This window comes from Excalfactoria chinensis, chromosome Z, assembly GCF_039878825.1.
Source record: "Excalfactoria chinensis isolate bCotChi1 chromosome Z, bCotChi1.hap2, whole genome shotgun sequence".
Taxonomy (NCBI): domain Eukaryota; kingdom Metazoa; phylum Chordata; class Aves; order Galliformes; family Phasianidae; genus Excalfactoria; species Excalfactoria chinensis.
The window spans coordinates 45,609,694-45,629,082 of NC_092857.1; the positions used below are offsets into that span (position 1 = coordinate 45,609,694).

The window sequence follows — 19,389 nt, forward strand, 5'->3', positions numbered from 1 at the left end:
AGATGTGCAGTGTTGGAAACTACAGACTTTACCACATTATCCTTTTGCAGGAAGACTCCACCTCACATCTCAAGTGCAGATATATATCAAAGCATTTGATCTTCTAGGTCTTCAGAGCCCTGGGATGTAACATAATAGAAGACATGGCAGCAGTCTTGAAAAGAGAAGTTCACAGTTCTCACTGCCGTATGTGAGTTAGTAAAAGAATTAAATTTATTGCTAACTGCACAGGTACATCCAAAACCCAAGTGGAAGATTTTTAATCTATATAAACACAGAAAAATCAATTTAAAACAAGATACTGTTGGAAATTTCTATAGTTAAAAGATCACACCTAGATACAGTTTAAATTACAGTCAGTGGTTTTAACTTGAAGCACAAAAGAAAATTCTCCAAACAAAGCCAGAGGAATGAGAATGATATTTATTAGCTTCCAGAAAAACAGAGTGTTGTACAGAAGAACTGTTGCTCCATTGTATAAAAGGAATATTTCTTATTAGTAATATTCTTTCAACTGTATGTACTATTTGTTTCCTGATTTTTACAGTAGTTTCAATAAATCATTCCCAGAAACTAGCTGCGTCCAAGCTTGACTTAATGTTGTGCATATTTTCCCGACGCTGTTTGGTATAAACATTTGCCTCTCCTTTCTGCAGTCGTTGTCTCAGAGCAGACTTTTGTTGTTTTGTCAGCTGACGCTTTATCTTCTTTTTCACCAGTTCCTACAAAGAAAGAATTCAGTAACAGAAATGTCTGAAAATCATTTGATACTAAGACACAGCACAGCAATCCTGTATTTTCACTACTAACATGGACATACAGCAGGGATCCTGACTGGAGGCCACTATGTGACAAGCTGGTGATCCATGCCAGGGTTAAACTCAGTGTATTCAAGCCTGACCCTTGCAGCCCTCAGCCTTATGCTGTTCTGCACAGATCCCTGTGCTTCAGGGCAATCTCAGCCAGCTCCTCATAACAGAGAAGCCTGCAGGCAGCCCCTGGATGGTATCAGCGATTATGACTGCTGTGTAACTTCACCTTTACCTAATAAAGTGACAAGAAGTTCTCATGAAAATATCATTCCCTTTGACAGCAGAAATGATGAACGGAGGTGTTTCCATGTAAGACAGTCTGACTATGGTTTGATTGACTGAAAGGGGACAACTTCTGCTACAGAAAAGTACACATGATGGGTGTGTGGCCTGGACTCCAGTTTGATGCTATGCTGTTCAAGGCTCCAGCATCTAAGGGGGTACAAGATTACCTGTGCTGTTATTTTCTTTTAGTGATAGTGCTAATAAGTAGCATTTTATCTAGCTCAGTGTTAAGTACCTGAATTACAATGGACCAGTTAAAAAAGACAAAAAAGAACAAACTACAGTAGTTTTAAGAAATGTCATACTATTAACCCTTCTGTTTTCAATCTGAGCTCTACTATGCATTGTGATGGCAAAAGGTACCCATAGTAAAAATCAATCCATCATGTAATAGTTACAGTAGTAAATTTGTCATTTAGAATGTGAAGGCTGTGTCAGAGTGATGCTGGGAGAGCTGCACCCTGTGGGACTGCTCAGGGGGACCCACGTGAAGCAGGGGCACAGAGGGACCAGAGAGCACCAGGGGAGGTGAAGTGTTGTGGGCTGACCGCAGCACCCACTGCATCTTCACATGTGCTGTCTGAGGGGAGAACACAGAGTAGGGTGAGTGGGGGAAAGGTGGCTTTAGTTTGCTTTCAGTAATTTGCTTTCTAGTGTTATCAACAAGCAATACGTTACATTAACCTTGTTTATGTTGTGTCTGTTTCACATCAGAATTTAACAACGAGCTCTTTAGAAATTACCTGTGTATTCTCCTTAAAAATATTTCTTAAAAATTCCTGAAGAAAATTTAACAGAATTAGCTAAAACTGGTTCACTAATGTTCTCCTTATGTAAGCAAAAGAGATGTCATCCTCTGCTTTTTATAGCTAGAGCCCTTAAAGGCAGCTTCTCTCCTTCTCCCGCTGTAGCAAGCAGACAATTTTATTCATAGTTCAAGCACAAAATCTTGCAACACAAAAAAATTTACATTTTAGTTTTCTGATAGTTCACATTTTTTCCTTTAATTAAATGGGAGAAGTCCCTAGAAGATTTCTACAAGCACAGCCAGACACTTTGTTTTCTCTGGAATACTTTATTTTCTTCAACTCACACTGCTTTTGCTTTGGCATAATACTCCAAGTTATGACCGTACCTAGTACTATTACCCCTATTGCTTATGCATGTCCTTCTCTGTGTTCAATATGAAAATCTGTTTTAATATGTTTCTCCATGGAGAAAGCTGTATAAACAATAGAGAAGCATAGCAGCAGTCACAGTGGGTCCTACTGCAGTGCCTTTGTTCACTTTAGTTTTGTAATCATGTCCTTATGTTACAAATAGCTCATATATATACCCTCCCCTTTAGTTCTACTAATTACTTCTAGCATTCAGACTTTCAAACAAGACATCAACAGGCAGAAACATCATTTAACTCAGAGTGTGAATGTACAAATGGGATGACAGGCAAACTGGATAAACAGGATGTTTATGTGGCTGCATCTCTTGAAAGCCCTCTTCTGCCAAAGTGCTTTTATGTTTCCTTTAGAAGAGAATATTAGGTACTTACATGTCATTTGAATATTTTCTAACAAGTGTTATGTGCCTGTGTACAGAATAAACATACACCCTCCAAACACTGACAGGTCTCTAGAATTACATCATGACCGCTGCTACCACCTAATGGTGAACAGAAGTATAATTTCAAGTAACTCCTATAGAAATTTAAAGCTACTCTGCATACTTCAGTTAGCAAACTAAGTGGGAAAAAAAACAAGCAAAACCAAACATACACAAAAATCCAACAACTGAAAAAACACATCAGACCGCACACCTCAGAGATTAAAGAACTCCTGGTAGGTCATCCTGGCTCTTCTTTATCCAGTTCCACAGATCAAATCCAATTCTTTGTCTCCTTAAGAAGATACAAAGCCATTCTCTACACTAAGAATTCGAATGACTAACAAATGTGAAGTCCTGTACAAATGTCTTGAGACAACTTCCAAGCATACCACTTCTTGATACATTTATTTACACATGTAACTGTCCTTTCTTCCCTTCAAAAGGGAAATGTACTTCTTAAAATGTAATAGAGGTAACCATACTGACTAATGTACAGACTGTGGTTAAAGAAAAGATCATATGACTTACACCTGCTACTGTGGATTAAAGTTGCTTACACAAGCGTAGAGATTTTGTAACAGAACAAAGAGCGTAGAGATTTTGTAACAGAACAAAGAGCGTAGAGATTTTGTAACAGAACAAAGAGCAACAAATGGAGTAAAGTGTTGGATATAATTCACATGTCAGCAGTTAGAAAATTATCAGTACCATTTGTCTGTGACCATGTAACTGACATGCACATGGTAGTAATCACTGAAAATCAAATAATTCCAGATGGTATTTTTAGAAATACCTACTAAAATCTATGTGAAATTTAAGATGGCATCAGAGTTAATTAGATAACAATAACATAATAATAACAGTAATAATTACCGGTGGAATGGTTGAACAGCTCCCAATACTGCTGACTGATGTGGTCCTTGTTCTTGCCTTGTTCTCAGCAATATGAAGCATATTATCTTCATTTCTAAAATATGCAAGATAATGTTTCATCCCAACTAGCAAAATTAACACCCTTTTGTGTTCGTGATAGTCACATTTTAGTCATAATATCTTTGAGATATAATTTGAAAACTGCTAGCAGATAATCTAAGTACTACAGAACACTTCCATTTGAAACATTAACACTAAGTTCAACACAGGCATTTATGACAGGGAGGAAGAACCAATGCACAATAGGCACTTGCATAGTGGACACATGAAAGGCAGTCTGTTACTAGTACTGGACAAGACAACTGCTGCATCATACATATGAAGCCTTACATGTACAGTACCAATTATCAGGAAATACATTAAAGCACCATTTTAAGAATAAATTAAATGTTTAGTTTGCAGTTTGAGCTATGGTGGCTGAAGAGCAGTTGTATTTTAAGTATTTGAAAAATTTTCATTTACAGGAATGTAGTGCCGGAAACACAAGAGTTAGACAGTAAAGAACATTATTTACCTGTAAGGCTTAAACTTCTTGTTTAAAGCTGATAAGTCAACCAGATCAGGGCATTCATCACCTTCGTTGTCCTTATCAATGCAGCACTCTCCTTGAGTTGCCTTATCTTCTGAGGTACCTTCAAGCACACTTTCATGCTCAGAAAACACAGTTACACAACTCTCTGCATCTTCACTGGATTTACAGTGGACAGGTTGCCCTTCAACCTTATCTAAGGCAGAACTCAACTCTGACAAACTCAGTTTTTGTAGATTTTCACTAGTTTCAGTGGTATCAGCCTCTTCATTATGACACGTTGCATCTTCAGACGTTCTGCTTTCAGAATCCTTTTCACGTATTAATTCTGCATTATCTTCCTGATTACTTCTGAAGAATCTGAGGTTACTCTCAGCAAATTCTTCAAATTCTGATGCCTCTGCTGTATTATCATTCTCATCAGAGACCGATGGGTGAAGTAGTTCATCATCTTCTTGCAGTTCTTTTGTATATCCACTGGCAGCAATCTCTATGTCAAGAGAACTCTCTCTTCTGAAAGTGAGAAGTAGGTTTTCTTTCAATATGTTAAATAATCCTGCTATGGATGTGCCATAAAATAAATTTTAACTACCACAACATTAAAGAAGTGTGTACTCTGTTGAAACATGAGACAACATGGGGCTTTGAATCCTTAGCAAAATGTGGCCTAACAGAAGCAAACTGTCTAAACTTCAAAGATAATATTTGAGGAGGAAGTCACCATGTTTGCTACCATTCTGAAAATTAAATTTAAAGTTGAAACCTACATTAATACTTAATATCTCAGTACAGTTAAGGCTTTTAAGAGTGGGAGAAGCTGATTTTGCATCACTGTAACATGTCTTATGTATTTACCATTTGGATCAAGGTTTTGCATTGATCTTTTTCCCTCTGCTGCAAGCAGAAAGGCAGAAGAGAAAGCAAACCATTTTAAGGCATGCTTTACCTTTCAGTTACCATCTTAGTAACTGAAAGTGCAGTTCCCTGAAAGCAGGGAACCTTCTTACTGTAAGAATAACAAAAATATTTCAAATTGCTTAATTTGACTTTTCTCCCCTTCACAGTTCTCCTGTAAACATCTCAAACAGGCATCAGCTCTCTTTATAAAGCTAACACAAACACCAAAGACTGGGGAACTCAGATTTAGCTGGCATTTTCTACCTGATGTCTTTGAATTCTGGGAAGAGGTCACTCTCATAGTTGAAGCGCTTCTTAAAGAACTCCTTAATGCAGGTAACATCTCTGTCAAAATACCTGTAAAAAAGACAGGAACACACAAAAACAAGAATCGAAGTCGTTACATCTATTGGAATGACAAAATCTTATTGTGTACTTGTTTTTTACTCATTTTATTTACAAGGTAATGACTTATTAGGGATCTAGAGAAAAAGCTAATTAGCTGAATAGTATACAGTTTATTACTAAGTATTCCTTAACCAAAATAAATCACTCTCTTTGAGGAGCAATTAATCATAAATTTACCCTAGATATTTCCACTCATTCATAAATCAACCTGTACTTGTAATGTTATTTGGGACACATGATAAAAATGGTAGGAGTGGCAGGTTACAAACATAAAGCACAGTTGACTGCTTTTATCAGAACTTAACCTGCCTGTTCTGAAAATACCATTAACTTTTTAACCTACCATTCAGCGTTTGGATGCGATGTTGATATCATCTGTGGAAAATCAATCATAGTGACATGGTCATCATTATCCAGTATGAGATTGAATTCATTGAAATCTCCATGAATCAAACCATGATTGGCAAGTTTTACAATTAGATCCATTAATTCACTGTAGACAGAGGCAGGATCTTCCACTTGGTGAACCTGGCACCTGGAAAGTTCAAATAAAATATTCTGAATCCTGAAGGACTTAATTAACAGATATAGATACGACTTAAATCTCACAGAAGGGCAGAAAAATTCAAGTTAGAAAGGAGCTCCAGAAGTCTGTATTGTGATACCCTCCTCAAACATGCTGCTGCTGAACTTTTTTGTGCACATAGAAAAATTAACTGGTGGTATTTCTTATAGGGACAGGTCTTACATCATAAAATATACCCCTTGTTCTTCGAATTTGGAAGTCACAGTAACTGGCATCTTCTGAGACTGTTGCTCATTTGAAATAATATTCACCCAGCACCTCCTTCAGATTAAAACTGCAGAACAGGGTGAGCATGGTAAAACTCCACCACAGATGCCCACATGAAACCACTCTGTCTAAAGGATGGATGTGGAATTATTTATAACAAAGGGGATTCAGAATACATCAAAGGCACTTACTTAAAAGGCACTTATTCCATGTTTCTGTTCAACTGTCATATTTTGAGACAATCACTTTTTGATTAAACTAATTATTTTAGATATTCACTACCATATCAAAACACAGACTGTTTTGTTCTAGCACGTTATACTTTAAATCTCTGGATAAGCACATATGCTACTTTACATTTTGTAGAGCATCAAATACATTCAGCTATGCAACCAAACCAAACTATTCATTCAAATACAGTTTTTTTTTAAATCACTGTAAAGCTTCAAATGATTCAAGTATTCTTATAAAAAGAAGAGTATACATTATATAGTAAGTAAACAGAGCAACTCTCCTCACTTACCCCTCACCTTTTATTTTTAAACACAAGCTCTGGATTGAGAAGCTGTAATCTTACCTAAATTGCCACAGCATGCAACATGAATTTGATCTCAGAATGCAGAGGATATACAACTCAGTACTGAACATAACAGAATATTCAATTTCTGCATAGAAATCAGCTGCACCACTAATATCTGCATCACACTGCTCTTTCAGTGTAATGCATACCTTAAGTCTACTCCACTAGTTTCTTTGAATAAACAACACATTTTTATTTAGATAAATTGGTCAGAGAAGTAAGACTGTAACTAACCAGGACAGTAGCCATTGCAGGCTAAGCAGCTTTACTGTGGTCAGAATTCACTCACATGATAAAGAAAAATGCAATCCCTACTGCCTTACTGAACTTATAACTGTTAGGGTTTCTGTGAAACAGAATTCAAGCTTCAGTACTTACAAAGGATAGCCATCAAGGAGCTCCATAATAACTGCATGTCTGTTGTAGTCTACAGGTTTTGGAACAGGAAATTTTCTGTCATACAAAGCCTGGAAAGAGTCAGCACATTGTAAAAATAAAGCATTACATGCGCGATGAACTCCAATCCAAGATAAGCACATAATACATTAGGATGGAAGCAGCATACTCAAATGCCTTCATTAATATTCAGATTACTGGACAGCTTTATGTTATCTGTCCAAAAATATCAAACAACTGAAATCCTCTAGGAAAACTTGTTTCAGTTTTTCAGATAGTATGAGAAGCATCTTCCAGTCTATTACACCAATTGTTGACACTGTGCAAACGGCCACCTACCTTCATGTAAGCAAACTCCTTCATTGCTGCTAGCCGGGATAAATACAGCCATGACATTTTATGCCTGTGCTTATGGTAGTCACGCTTATTTTTCAGACTGCGAAAAGAAGTTCTTCCAAGCCTATGCAGTTTCATTGCAAACTGTTGCTCATCTTCATTTGCAACAATATAAATATCTAGAAGAGAAACAGCAACACAAATCTATGAAATAAATGGTATCTGACAAGTCCATAATGAAAAAGTATTTCTGGCATAGAAAGTTCTACCACGCTTAGTCCAACAGTAAAGAGCTACATTTATGTATTGTCTATTAGTGAGATGAGATGGAAGAAATTTTTGTTGAAGAGATTGTAGTTCTCTATTAGTAAAAATCCTGATGTTATCTAACATCTTTCAGACCAGGAGGTAAAAGTAACTGGCATGAGAAACTGAGACAATTCAAGAACTACAGGTTCCAACAATCAGGACAGACTAGTTATTTCACCAGGCCACCTGAACAGCATGGAACTATAAACTTCCCTAACAAGGAAACACAGGTCAGATGTCAAGCTCCTGTGTTCTTAGTAACATGCTGGAAAAGCTGCCTACTCTCCACTGACTGGAAGCAAATCCCAAGGGACCAACCTCTTAATTTTAACAACGAGTTTGTATTTTATTTCTACCATTTGTCTACAGCAACTCTCTTTCTTCAATGATGAGCGAGACAGGCTGTGCCAAATTACAGCCTACATGAAAGAGAAACCAAGACAGCAATCCAATCGTTTTGATTGTATTTCACGTTACTTTATTTTATAGATGGAACATAAAAACTGAAGTTATCTGTTTAATAAAATAGTTCAAAATTATTCACAAAGCACAAGACATTTAGCATCTATCAGCAAATACCTTTTTAAGTGATGAATCAAAATTTGGACAAAATAGTCAAACTGGAACAACACTCTTACAAATAAAAAAATAAATCAAATGCAGTCAAAAGCCTCATGAAAGGAGCCACAGATCTTGGTATTTGAGAGTTTAACTGATATGACTATCCAGAGATACATTTTCCAAGCTTCTATCAAAATACAAGCAAAAATACTGACATGTTTTCTTCAATAAATAAACAAATAAAAATTACAAAGTTTTTTTAAATTACCTGATTCTTTGCCAACACCCATCTGGTTTCCAACAGAACTGATGACTTGCCGGGAAGACAGAGTTTTCAAGGCAAGGTAATCATATCCTGCATTAGTTAACCGATAGCCCTGGACCGCTAAATAAAAATAAATTATAAAACATTTCATTCCTTGTTGCGGACACAGTACTTTAAAAATAAAAACAAAACAAAATCTAGTTTCTTGTTCCAGCTTATGGTATAAAACACTCAAGTACTACATTTCCTCTTGGCAAGTATCAGCCAAATTCGATGGAACATTTAAATTCCCGCAACTCTTAGAAAAGCTAACTGGATAAAAGCCATATTATCAACTCCTCAGTGGCACAAGCAGTTATGATACTCCAAATGGCATGGAAATGGCATTACTTTTGAAGATAATTACCTAGGAGATATAGCAGGGATTTAAGATTGTTGTGAGGCTCTAAATCAATACTTAAAATGCTGAAGAATGGAGACAAATAGGGAAGAAATTTCACGCAGACTCAAAAGTGAGATGCAACTACAAGGTTGAAGGAAATGGACAGGGGCTTGCTACTTGACATGTGGGAAGGACTAAAAACTACTTTAGTAACTGTTTCTGCTGAGGTGCAGGTGATATGACTGTCTTTTCCAGTTAGTGCACTATGATAAAACCGTAACACGTTTAGGATGATTTCTGTATGCACCTGAATATTACCTTCACCAACACTTATTTCATATTTCCATTAATTCTGTAATGGAACAAAAAAGATTTAGCTGCTCTCCTTTCCTCTCTTTCATGCCTATGAGCTCTACTGGAATCAGCAGTTGAGCAGACAGCAATATCATTTGTTGCTGAACAAATCCAAGCTCCCAGGCTATACCCCACAGAAAATGAGGTTAGCAAGTAGTCCAGATGTCTATGTGTGCCAAGCAATGGTGCTGCAGCATGAGGAAGGTGAAACAAGGAGCCCAACACATAAACCAAACTCACTTTTGGTTCGTTCATAAGCCAGGAGCCTGTGTTTCCCCAGCTCTCTCAAAATTTTGTTACAGCCACCATGTTTCAGGCTTGCAATAGAAGCAATCAAGCTGGCAGGAACTATTTCATGGTTCTTCATTCCCATTTCCACCTAGAAGGGCAAATGAAAAACAGGTCTGTTAGCCACTGTTAAACTACTGAATTGCATCAGATCTTCCTTGAGTCTAAACCACTTCTCTCAGATGAATAACTTATTTAACTGCTCATGCATATACACACTACCATCTTTACAGAATGGCCCAGAAGGGACCTCAAACATCATGAATCTCCAACTCCACTGCCACAGGCAGGGCCACCAACCTCCATATTTAATACTAGACCAGGCTGCCCAGGGCCCCATCCAACCTGGCCTTGAACACTGCCAGGGGTGGGGCATCCACCACCTCTCTGGGCAGCCTGTTCCAGCACCTCACCACTCTCATACTATAGAACTTCCCTGACATCCAACCTAAATCTTCCCTCCTTCAACTTAAATTCATTTCCCCTTGTCCTGCTCTTATCTACCCTTTCCAAGAGCTGACTCTGCTCTAGTTTATGGGCTCCCTTTAGGTACTGAAAGGCTGCAGTTAGGTTACTCCACAGCTTTCTTTTCTCCAGGCTGAACAAGCCCAGCTCCCTCAGCCTGTCTTCGTAGTGGAGGTGCTCCAGCCCTCTCATCATCTTTGTGGCCCTGCCCTGGACCTTCTCCAACAGCTCCCTTTCTTTCTTGTACTGGGGGCTCCAAACTGGTTCAGTGCCAACCACGAAGCGGCAGCCGGCTGGTTGCAGCCCCAGGGCCGTGTGGACGAGCAGTTCTGCCGGCTCGGAGCGCTCTGTCCCACACCCCTCGGGCAGGCAAGGCGCCAGGCGTGCAGCCTGCGCGGCCGTGCCGGAGCGACAAGACCTCCCCGCCTGCCTCCCGCCTACTCCGCTCACCGCTGTTAGGACTCGGAAGTGCTCCTTGGAGAGGTACCGCAGCATGACCACGTTCAGCTTCCCCATGGCAGCAGATTCTCACGCCCCGTCCGCGCAGCAGCACGCCTCAGACACCGCTGCGCATGCACAGAGCACGGACCACCGCCGGCCTGTCTGGGTCCTGGCAGATACATAGACGCTCGCGTCCTCAGACGAATCTTTGTGTGCTGAGCTGGCCACTGAGTCATGATCAGCACAAAAATGAAACCAGAGAAAGTCGCCTTCAAAGGCTGGCTCGACCACTTCCCATGCTGTAATTAATTAAACCGATCGCAAGTGTATCTGCCCAGACCGACTCCCCAGCGGAAACGCAATCCCTACTACAACCACACTTGCGCACAGGCCACCTGATGCTAAGAGCCCATCAACCGGAAGTCGAGGGAGGCTCCTCCAATGCGCCTGCGCTTGAGTGGCGTCCTGAATACCGCGGGTTCGAATTCCGGGCGCGGCTGCTGAGATGGTGAAGGGCGGGTTTTTCCGTGGGTTGTTTTTGTTGCCCTAAGGAGGACTTGGGCTAAAAGAGATGAAAGTGCATAAAGACACGATTCCTGCCGCGTGGTGGAATCATAGATTATTTTATCAAAATTTTTTAAAAGCAAAATGACAGAAAAACTGTTTGTTGGGAATATTGGAATAATTTTTTTCCTCCTCCAAACACTCCAAAGGAGAGCTGGCAGTCTAAACTCATGTTTACTAAATGGGAAACGTTGTTACTGCATACGTAGCACTGTTCTGGATTGTATATTACTTTGCAATGATGAGAGCATTGTTTATTCTGTAAAATCAACGACAAATTTACTGTCCTGTCATTTTTTTTGGTAGAAGGACATCAGTGAGTGCGTGATTGTTTCTGCCTTTCAATATATAAGGATGTCTTATAAGAAAGTCTATTAATTGGAATGTGTCTGAGTAGGAAACAATGGTTTTAAGCTAAAACAGAGCACGTTTAGACTAGATATACGTAAGAACTTTTTCACGATGAGGGTGGTGAAACACTGGAATAGGTTGCTCAGGGAAGTTATGGCTGCCCTGCCTTTGGAAGTCAACTTGGGCAGGGTTTTGAGCAAAGCGATGTAGTGAAAGATGTCCTTTCCCACAGCATAAGGGTTGGACTAGATGAACTGGAAGGGTCCCTTCCAACTCAGCCTGTTCTATGATTCTATTAAATAATTGTAGTTGATCAGCTTTTGTTCTGTCCTGTGTTGACTGCTACAGAACAATTTATTTAGGGTAGTTCTGCTTGAGTCATTTGACATCTTTTCTCACAGACTTTACACTCAAGAACTTCTTTACAGTGAGGGTGAAGGAACACTGGAACAGGCTGCCCAGGGGGGTTGTGGAGTCTCCTCCTCTGGAGATATTCAAGTCCTGCTTGGACTCCTACCTGTGAGACCTGGTGTAGGGAACCTGCTTTAGCAGGGGGGTCAGACTCGATGAGCTCTAGAGGTCCCTTCCAACCCCTACAATTATTCTGTGATTCTGTGATACACTCCTTGCTAGATACATATTGTTTGTCCTGTCATTGTGCTGCCTTGCTGCAAGTCTTGACTAGCATGAAGATGGACAGAATGGACAGAGCTTCCAACTAAAAGGTTCTTTGTGCCTCATAGTACTCAGATAGCCAAAACTAGGTGGTAACTGGTATATGTGGATAACTGCCCATATGCTATGTGGACTGGTGGCTGTAGAGTGTGAACTGCTGCCTTTGTGGGGGGCAGTTGTGTTGTAGAAAACTGTAGACTATATTGAAGTTGTTTCTTGTTTGTTTGTTTGTTTGCTTGCTTGACTTTTCTTCCACCCCTTCTCCACTCCTGCAAGATGGCATGGCAAAGAGATTATCTTCTGATTGTTTGTATAGATTATCCTGCTATTAGGGTTCTTTGGAGGAATAAAGAGGAGTAATATATGTGTGTGGAACATCTAATTGTTCTAATCAATCTCAGTGCTCTGAGCTATTGATTTGCAAAAAACAAAATGTAATCAGGAGTCATTTAATGGCATTTGTTTCCTCAGTTTTTGCAGTACATTTTCAAAAAAGTATTAAAAGGGATGCAAAAGAGGTGCAATGTTGTTTGCCAGTTGATGTATGTGAGTAATGCTCTTGACTTAAATGCATAAATTTGATATGTTTGTTTTAGACAGATTTTATTTTTAGTTTCTCCATGGTCTCACATCACATGATGAAGAATGGTGCACCCTTAATTTCTCTCTGGTGTATCTTGAGCAAGCAGCCTTGAAAGATGAGGTAGTTTAATGAAATCTGCTTGAAACACCGGGAACATATGACCATGTGAGTATCCAAGTGAGGTGTATCTCAGTGGAAAAAAAAAAAAAAAAAAAAAAATAAAGGACTTTAACCTACTGTACAAATAGCTAATGAGTAGGAGTGTGACTGTTTGTATATACTCTTGTAGTAGGTCTGAAAATGAAATTAATTATCGACTTTTAATAGGAGCATGAGTCTGTCTCTGATACAAGCTGCTGCAGCCTTGGATAGGATTCTAACTGCAGCAGATCTTCAGTTATGCTCCCAATAAAATACAATTTTGTGTACCACACAACTGTATTAGGAACTTGCATGCATGCATCTTGAAAATTGAGCTTGTAAAGTAGGATGTTAATTTTTGAGCAGAACAATTAAAAAATGAGTCTTTCATAATGCTCAGAAAGAAAGAAGATTGATCATAAAATTTCTCTGGAAAGAGTTTCAAAATAAACACTTAAATAACTGTTAAAAAAAAAATAAAAATAGGATTACATTTCACCGAAAAGCATACTTCTAAGGTCCTGGCTGATATTAAAGAGAATATACACAGGAACATTATATTTTTTATATTTTTAAGAACTACAGCTTTCACCCATTTTATATGTGTGTGTGTGTGTGAATGACCAATGTGGGAACAGAAAGAGCTTGGTGTTTGTAAAGCTTTTCTAATGAATAGTGGAGTATATGCCCAGTGTACAAATGCTGCACCTTCCCTTCTAAGGACAGTCTTATAAATCCCCTAAAGCTTTAGTTGAATGTAAGGTTTGAGCAGTGCAGCTCATACAGTGGGCTCTTTCACTGCAGTTTTAGGAAACTACTGTTCTCAAGATAAATATGAATGCTTAGTGATTTTGTTGCTGCAGATATCTTATTTCAAATAAAAATTAGTAAGGGCTCCTTAGGGAGTAGGCTGCGGTAATGTTCCAGTTGCTAGTTTAGGATACTGCTAAGGTGCCTGAATTTGTAGGGAAAAAAAAAAAGATTTCTCTGTGCAGAAGGAGCCCACAGTGGTGGCTGTATGCTACCTACATGTTTATACCTGGAATTTCAGACCAACATTTGGCACTTCTCAAGGAAATGTTTGGTCACTTCATGAACCTTGGCTGGTGGTCAAACAGCTCGCTTTCCATTAGAGTTGTAGCTTGTCCAGTATGTGTGAGGTCTGCCCGGGGTCCATTCCCTAATTTGACTGAACGCAATCTCCTGAAAGGCTGTTGAATCAGGACAGTGGATACTTTCAGAGTTGATAATATGAGAACTTTTCCATTCTAATCCAGTATTGTAGAATGTATTTCATAAGAGAAACTTCTTGTTTTATCTACTGAGTGCAAGGACAGCTTGACATTGCTTTGCAATAATAGCGAACTGTATTCAGAGACCAAAGTGGTGTTAGTGTTATTGTTTCTCCAGCTTTGAGGCAAAAAGGATTCTGACTGTGGTTACAGAATAATTTATTTTGTGGAGCGGTGACCCCAGCTCCTTGTTATGTTCTTCTTGTTTACCTTGGTGTTTTGCTGACAGAATTTTTGTTGTTGTTGATGTTGTTTTGCCTTTGTTATTTAAGGAAAACCTGTCATTCTCGTTTTCATCCCTTTCCACAATGTACAGAATGTTCAGAATGCTAGGAGACCTTATATTAAAAGATGAAGTGAAAGGCAAATATTTCAAGCTTTAAGATTTAATGGCTCAAACATAGTTAGTTTTCCCCATAATTGTAGTTGTTAGCTCGATTTATTTATTTATTTATTTATTTTACTATTTTCTCCCAAAATACTGTCTGCGGAAGTTTTTGTTCTATGAATATTTTCAATGATGTTCCCAAACCATGTGCATCCACTGGAGTTACTATGCAAATTATTCCAAAGTGAAAAGTGTACAGCTGAACTGTATGCTGCATCAAGGTACAAGGCCCAAGCTATAACTTTTAAGTGTATTCAAATATGCTGATGCTTGGTTAAGAATTTAAACCCTAGTTTGGGGTACAATCCTGTTCTAATGCATCTCAAAAACCTTTTGAGATCGCTTGCACTGAGGGCTTCTGTAGAGGAATAAGGGACAGCATTGCTTGCTTGCAGCCCTAAAGTCACGAGCGGCTAGAATAGTTTGTACTTCTTCCCCTTTATCTTAACAAAATTTTAGGAGTTTCTGGTTTGTGTGAAGTTACTTGGATGTTTTTCATTCCTTTTAATTATATGTTTCATTTCATATTATTTCTATTGTATACTCATGTTCCCTTGACTTGTAATAACTGAATAGTGTGGGCCTTCAGTTGTTTTTCATTTCTGCTCTTTGGTATTAATCTTTTTGAAATACTGTAATACACACACAATACTTTGTGTGAGATTGTGAAAACCTCAGACACCAGAAATCACAGTTTTCAAAGTGTGAGTTATTTTGCTTAGCTCTTTCTTTTTACTTCTTCCTTTTCTGAGTTCCTGTTACTTTCTCATATTTAGAATAGAACTTCCACTGAAGTTTGATATAGTAGTGAATATCTGTCACTACTAGTTGGAAACAAGAAGTTTTGTGGACCTTGAAAATAAAGAAGAATCCACAGTCTCCTGGAAACAGTGAGTTTATACTACTGCTGCAACACTGTGAACTGTGTCAGAACCAGGCTAATGATATCAAAATCGTTCTATTTACTCTTGTTTTGTTTTCCCTGCACACCTTCTAGCTTCTCTAGCAATTAGATATATTGTAGCCTGGTTAATGTACAGATCCAGAGGGTTGCATCTCCACATACAGTCTTGTTCACTGTGAGAAGTGAGGTCAAGTTAAAAAGCTGTTGTGATAAAAATACACACACTGGCTGAATTCAGGTTACTAAAGCAGCCCAAATTTATGTCAGTTTTTAGCTTTGCATTATTTACTGTAGAGTAATTTAAATAATAGTAATAACAAGGGGGGATTTTATTCATAATGTGGTCCAGGGATTCTTATAGAATTACAAAGTAGAGTGGCAGAAGGACAAATAGGTTACAGGCAGGTCTCAGTTCCATTTGGTGAGCAAGGAAAGTATGCCAGAAGTGGGCAGTATAGGTCCAGGCCTGATAGGGACTGACATTTAGCCTTTGTGAACAATCCATCTATGTATATATCTCTCTTGTACCACTATTGTCTTCCCCAGTCCTGTATGTGTTTCATTCTATTCTGCTTGTATCCTTCTCTCACCCAGACCTAAACCTTGGTTCTTTCTTCTGTTATCATAATCCCAAATACTATTAGGTTGTCTGTCTCTGATACTGACTGATGAGCAACTTAGCCATGCAGAAGTCTTTCTAAATGGAGATAAGGGAGAGTACTTACAGACTGTTAACTTTGTAAGGTGCTTCTGCTAAAACTGTAGAAATAGACATTTTTAAAAACTAGTGGGTGCCACTCTGCCCTGATTGATTTGAATGTATCCAGACATTAAATTTACACATTTTAGAGTTTCCATTCAATCCATTTTCCCTTCCCATTCTCTCAATTTATAAGCTGTCTTCAAAACATGGAAGTGGCTGTGGGTTGTTGAATTGCTGTCAATAGCGTTTAAAGACTAGCAAGACTGTATTTTTTGCTAATCACATTAATGAAAATAACTGAGTTACATAAACTGGAAAACAAAAATTAATTTGAGAAGATTCTGGCATGGAAGATTTCAATGATCTGGAGGCTCTGTTGATTTCACAAAGAAGCAGAACAACTGGCAGCACAGAGGAAAAACCCATCTTGGCAGCTGCATTATGGAAAGACGATGCTGCCTGGGAAGAAATATACACTTGTACAAATACGTCTTGAAGGTGCCCATATACACCAGAGTTGAGCCACTAAAGAACATCAAAGCAATCAGCAAGTAGATTGGCACACTAGGATTGGAGTAGCTCAGGGAGATTTGGATGAACTGTTAGACAAGGGTGAATTATTTTTAGCTTTGTGAGTTCATGACAGCTCCAGATATCAAGGAAACAGTATTCTAGTGTTGCTACTGGTCTTCAGCAGACAGGTACAGACCACCAAAAAAGTCCTCCAGTGTCATCTAGTCCAACCATATCAACAAGAAGGAGTCCAAATTTTTACATGGGCATACTGATAAGACAAGGGGGAAATGGTTTTAAATTAAAAGAAGGGAGATTTAGGTTATATATTAGAAGGAAATTTGGGTCAGCCTGATCCAATGGGTGGCAACAATGCCCTTGGCTGGTGGGTTGGAACTAGATGGCATTCATCCATCTTGGCCACAGGTTCAAAGAACTCTTCAGAGACTGACCTCTGTTACTAATAAAAATGACTTTGCTTAGTTTATTTGAAGAAAAAAGAGAATTAAGACTGTGCCCTAGTTTGCATTACTGGCTTACTGAATTTTAATTAGTGCTGTTGACTGACCATAATCCTTTTTATTATGAAAGAGCCAAAAAAGTAGAATAAATTGCAGGTGGAAGCTAGGGAAATTTGCCTGCAAGTGATTCCTTTAAGTGTCTTCTGATTTATTTACAGTTACTCCCCCAATTTGGAAGTTTTATAGCCATTGACAATTTCTATGACCTTCAGAAAAATAAGTTCATGTAGAGAAAGGAATTGCGTAACTAGTTCAACGGAGGAAGGTGCAATATTCCTCTGATCGTTAATGTTTTACTGATACCAGCTGTATTTTACATGGATCAGTAGAGGGCAGTATGTTTTCTGTAACAGCAAGTTTTGTTATTGTCCACAAAGGTCACAACTACACAGTTTGAACACTGTTTTTGTTCGTTTGTTTAAACTACAATGCAATCAGGAAGGACTTCTGTTTAAAATAGCAAACATTTTCTTTCAAACTACTAGTTGCTCTCTATTTCAAGGTTTTTGAGCAAATTAATGTGGGAGTTCTTTAACACATTTAACATATTTGAATTTGATTGCTTGCATATAGGGCTTCCTTTAACCACATCTGGTGCAGCTTGGTAAATAAATGTCACACTTTGATTTACCAGTTATTGATGGTTCTGTCAGAAGTGTGCAGCCATGTGCAGATGATTAAACTGATAGTACTAGTGAGCTTATATGCAGAATGATTTTCATATTTTAAAAAATTGGCTGAATTTTCAAGGTTGTCACTTGCTTGTCACTGCTGATAGCAAGATTATTTTTATATCAATACAATTTTTAATTATTTTGCCATCTTTTTAAAATTTATTGTGACCCTTTCTAAGCAGATTCCTGAGTAAGATTTGCAGTATCAGTTAGTAGCTGACTGTCTTCTTCAGAGATGTGGTATTCTTCGCTATTGACCTGGAGATCAGGTTATAATTTGTGCCTATATAATTTCCCTCTTCTCACTTTCTTGGAAGAGAAATAAAAAAGTCATTCAACAAACTGCAAATCTCTTACTGTTTACCTACTGAACTGCTAAGTTTGAGTAGAAAATGCAAATGTACTTTACAGACACATCTATGATTTGAATCATGCGTTAGTGTGCTTTTCTTCCCCCCTGTCTATGTTAAACCTGTATGTCAGAGATCTTATGTGAGGTAGAAATAGTCTAATGGGAAGCATTTCTAGAACAGTCCTGTAATACTTGCTATCAAGCTGAGAAAACCTGTGTTGAAATTTCTGTTACTCAATTGTTTAGATTTATATTACCTTTTATGTTGTTCTTAGCCGAAAACAAAACTGAGTTTGGAACAGATTTGTATTTCTTCCCGTAGATGGGAGAGGTGTGATTGTTAATTTGTTTGTTTTTAATGTATATTTGAGTAGGATTATTGCCTTTGTTGACCTGATCTTTTTCTGACCCATCTTGTACCGTTGCATTGATACTTGGTTACATATGCACTTTTGTTCTTTGTATTTATATAGGATGTCAGAATAGCTTTTATCAGTGAGAGTATGATACAGAGATTCCTGAAGACTACTTTATGTCTGTGTACAATTACTCATGCAGCATGTTACAAAAACATTTACAACTTTGTGCCTTAGTATCACAGGGTCTTGAGGTCCTTGGGTCAAAAAGATCATAAGGAAAAAATATGTTTCATGTTCTATTCAGAAAAGCCCTGTTAGAAACACAGAGGCACTGAAGCAGAAAGATGCAGTACATCAGAGCACTAATTGCAGCTGCTGGTTTCAATCATCCAAGCTATCTAACATGCTTTATCTAGACTAAGTTTGAGGGGTTTTTTAATACTGTTTTGTTGTTGTTGTTGTTTTGTTTTTAGAAACCATGTTGTTTCTTTCACTTCTGACTGTCTGCTGGCTGGACAGGTGATTTTTTGATCCTAGTTTATGGCCTGGATTCATTCTGTAACAGTATTTCTGTGATGAAGCACTGCAGTGTTGCATGCTTCCCCTTTATCCATCTAAATAACTTCTCATATTTTATTCAGAAAGAATTTGTTACCTCTATCCAGTTCTCAGGAACCTTTTGACTTTGTTTTGGGTGATACATTATGTTAAAGCCTGTCAAAACAAACTATAA

At 38.3% G+C, this 19,389-nt stretch overlaps 1 protein-coding gene across 1 annotated transcript; it reads right to left on the bottom strand.

Annotated features, from left to right (window-relative positions):
* Nucleotides 1-402: 402 nt before the first annotated feature.
* On the bottom strand, nucleotides 403-10,841 carry RIOK2 (RIO kinase 2). The gene is made up of 10 exons (XM_072359533.1): nucleotides 10,646-10,841; nucleotides 9,683-9,821; nucleotides 8,710-8,826; nucleotides 7,575-7,750; nucleotides 7,218-7,306; nucleotides 5,810-6,001; nucleotides 5,323-5,415; nucleotides 4,147-4,674; nucleotides 3,573-3,666; nucleotides 403-722 (listed from the first exon to the last, which is right to left on the bottom strand). Exons 1-10 carry the CDS (start codon nucleotides 10,709-10,711, stop codon nucleotides 561-563), a joined length of 1,656 nt encoding a protein of 551 aa, XP_072215634.1. The 5' UTR covers nucleotides 10,712-10,841; the 3' UTR covers nucleotides 403-560.
* Between the last annotated feature and the right edge of the window lie 8,548 nt (nucleotides 10,842-19,389).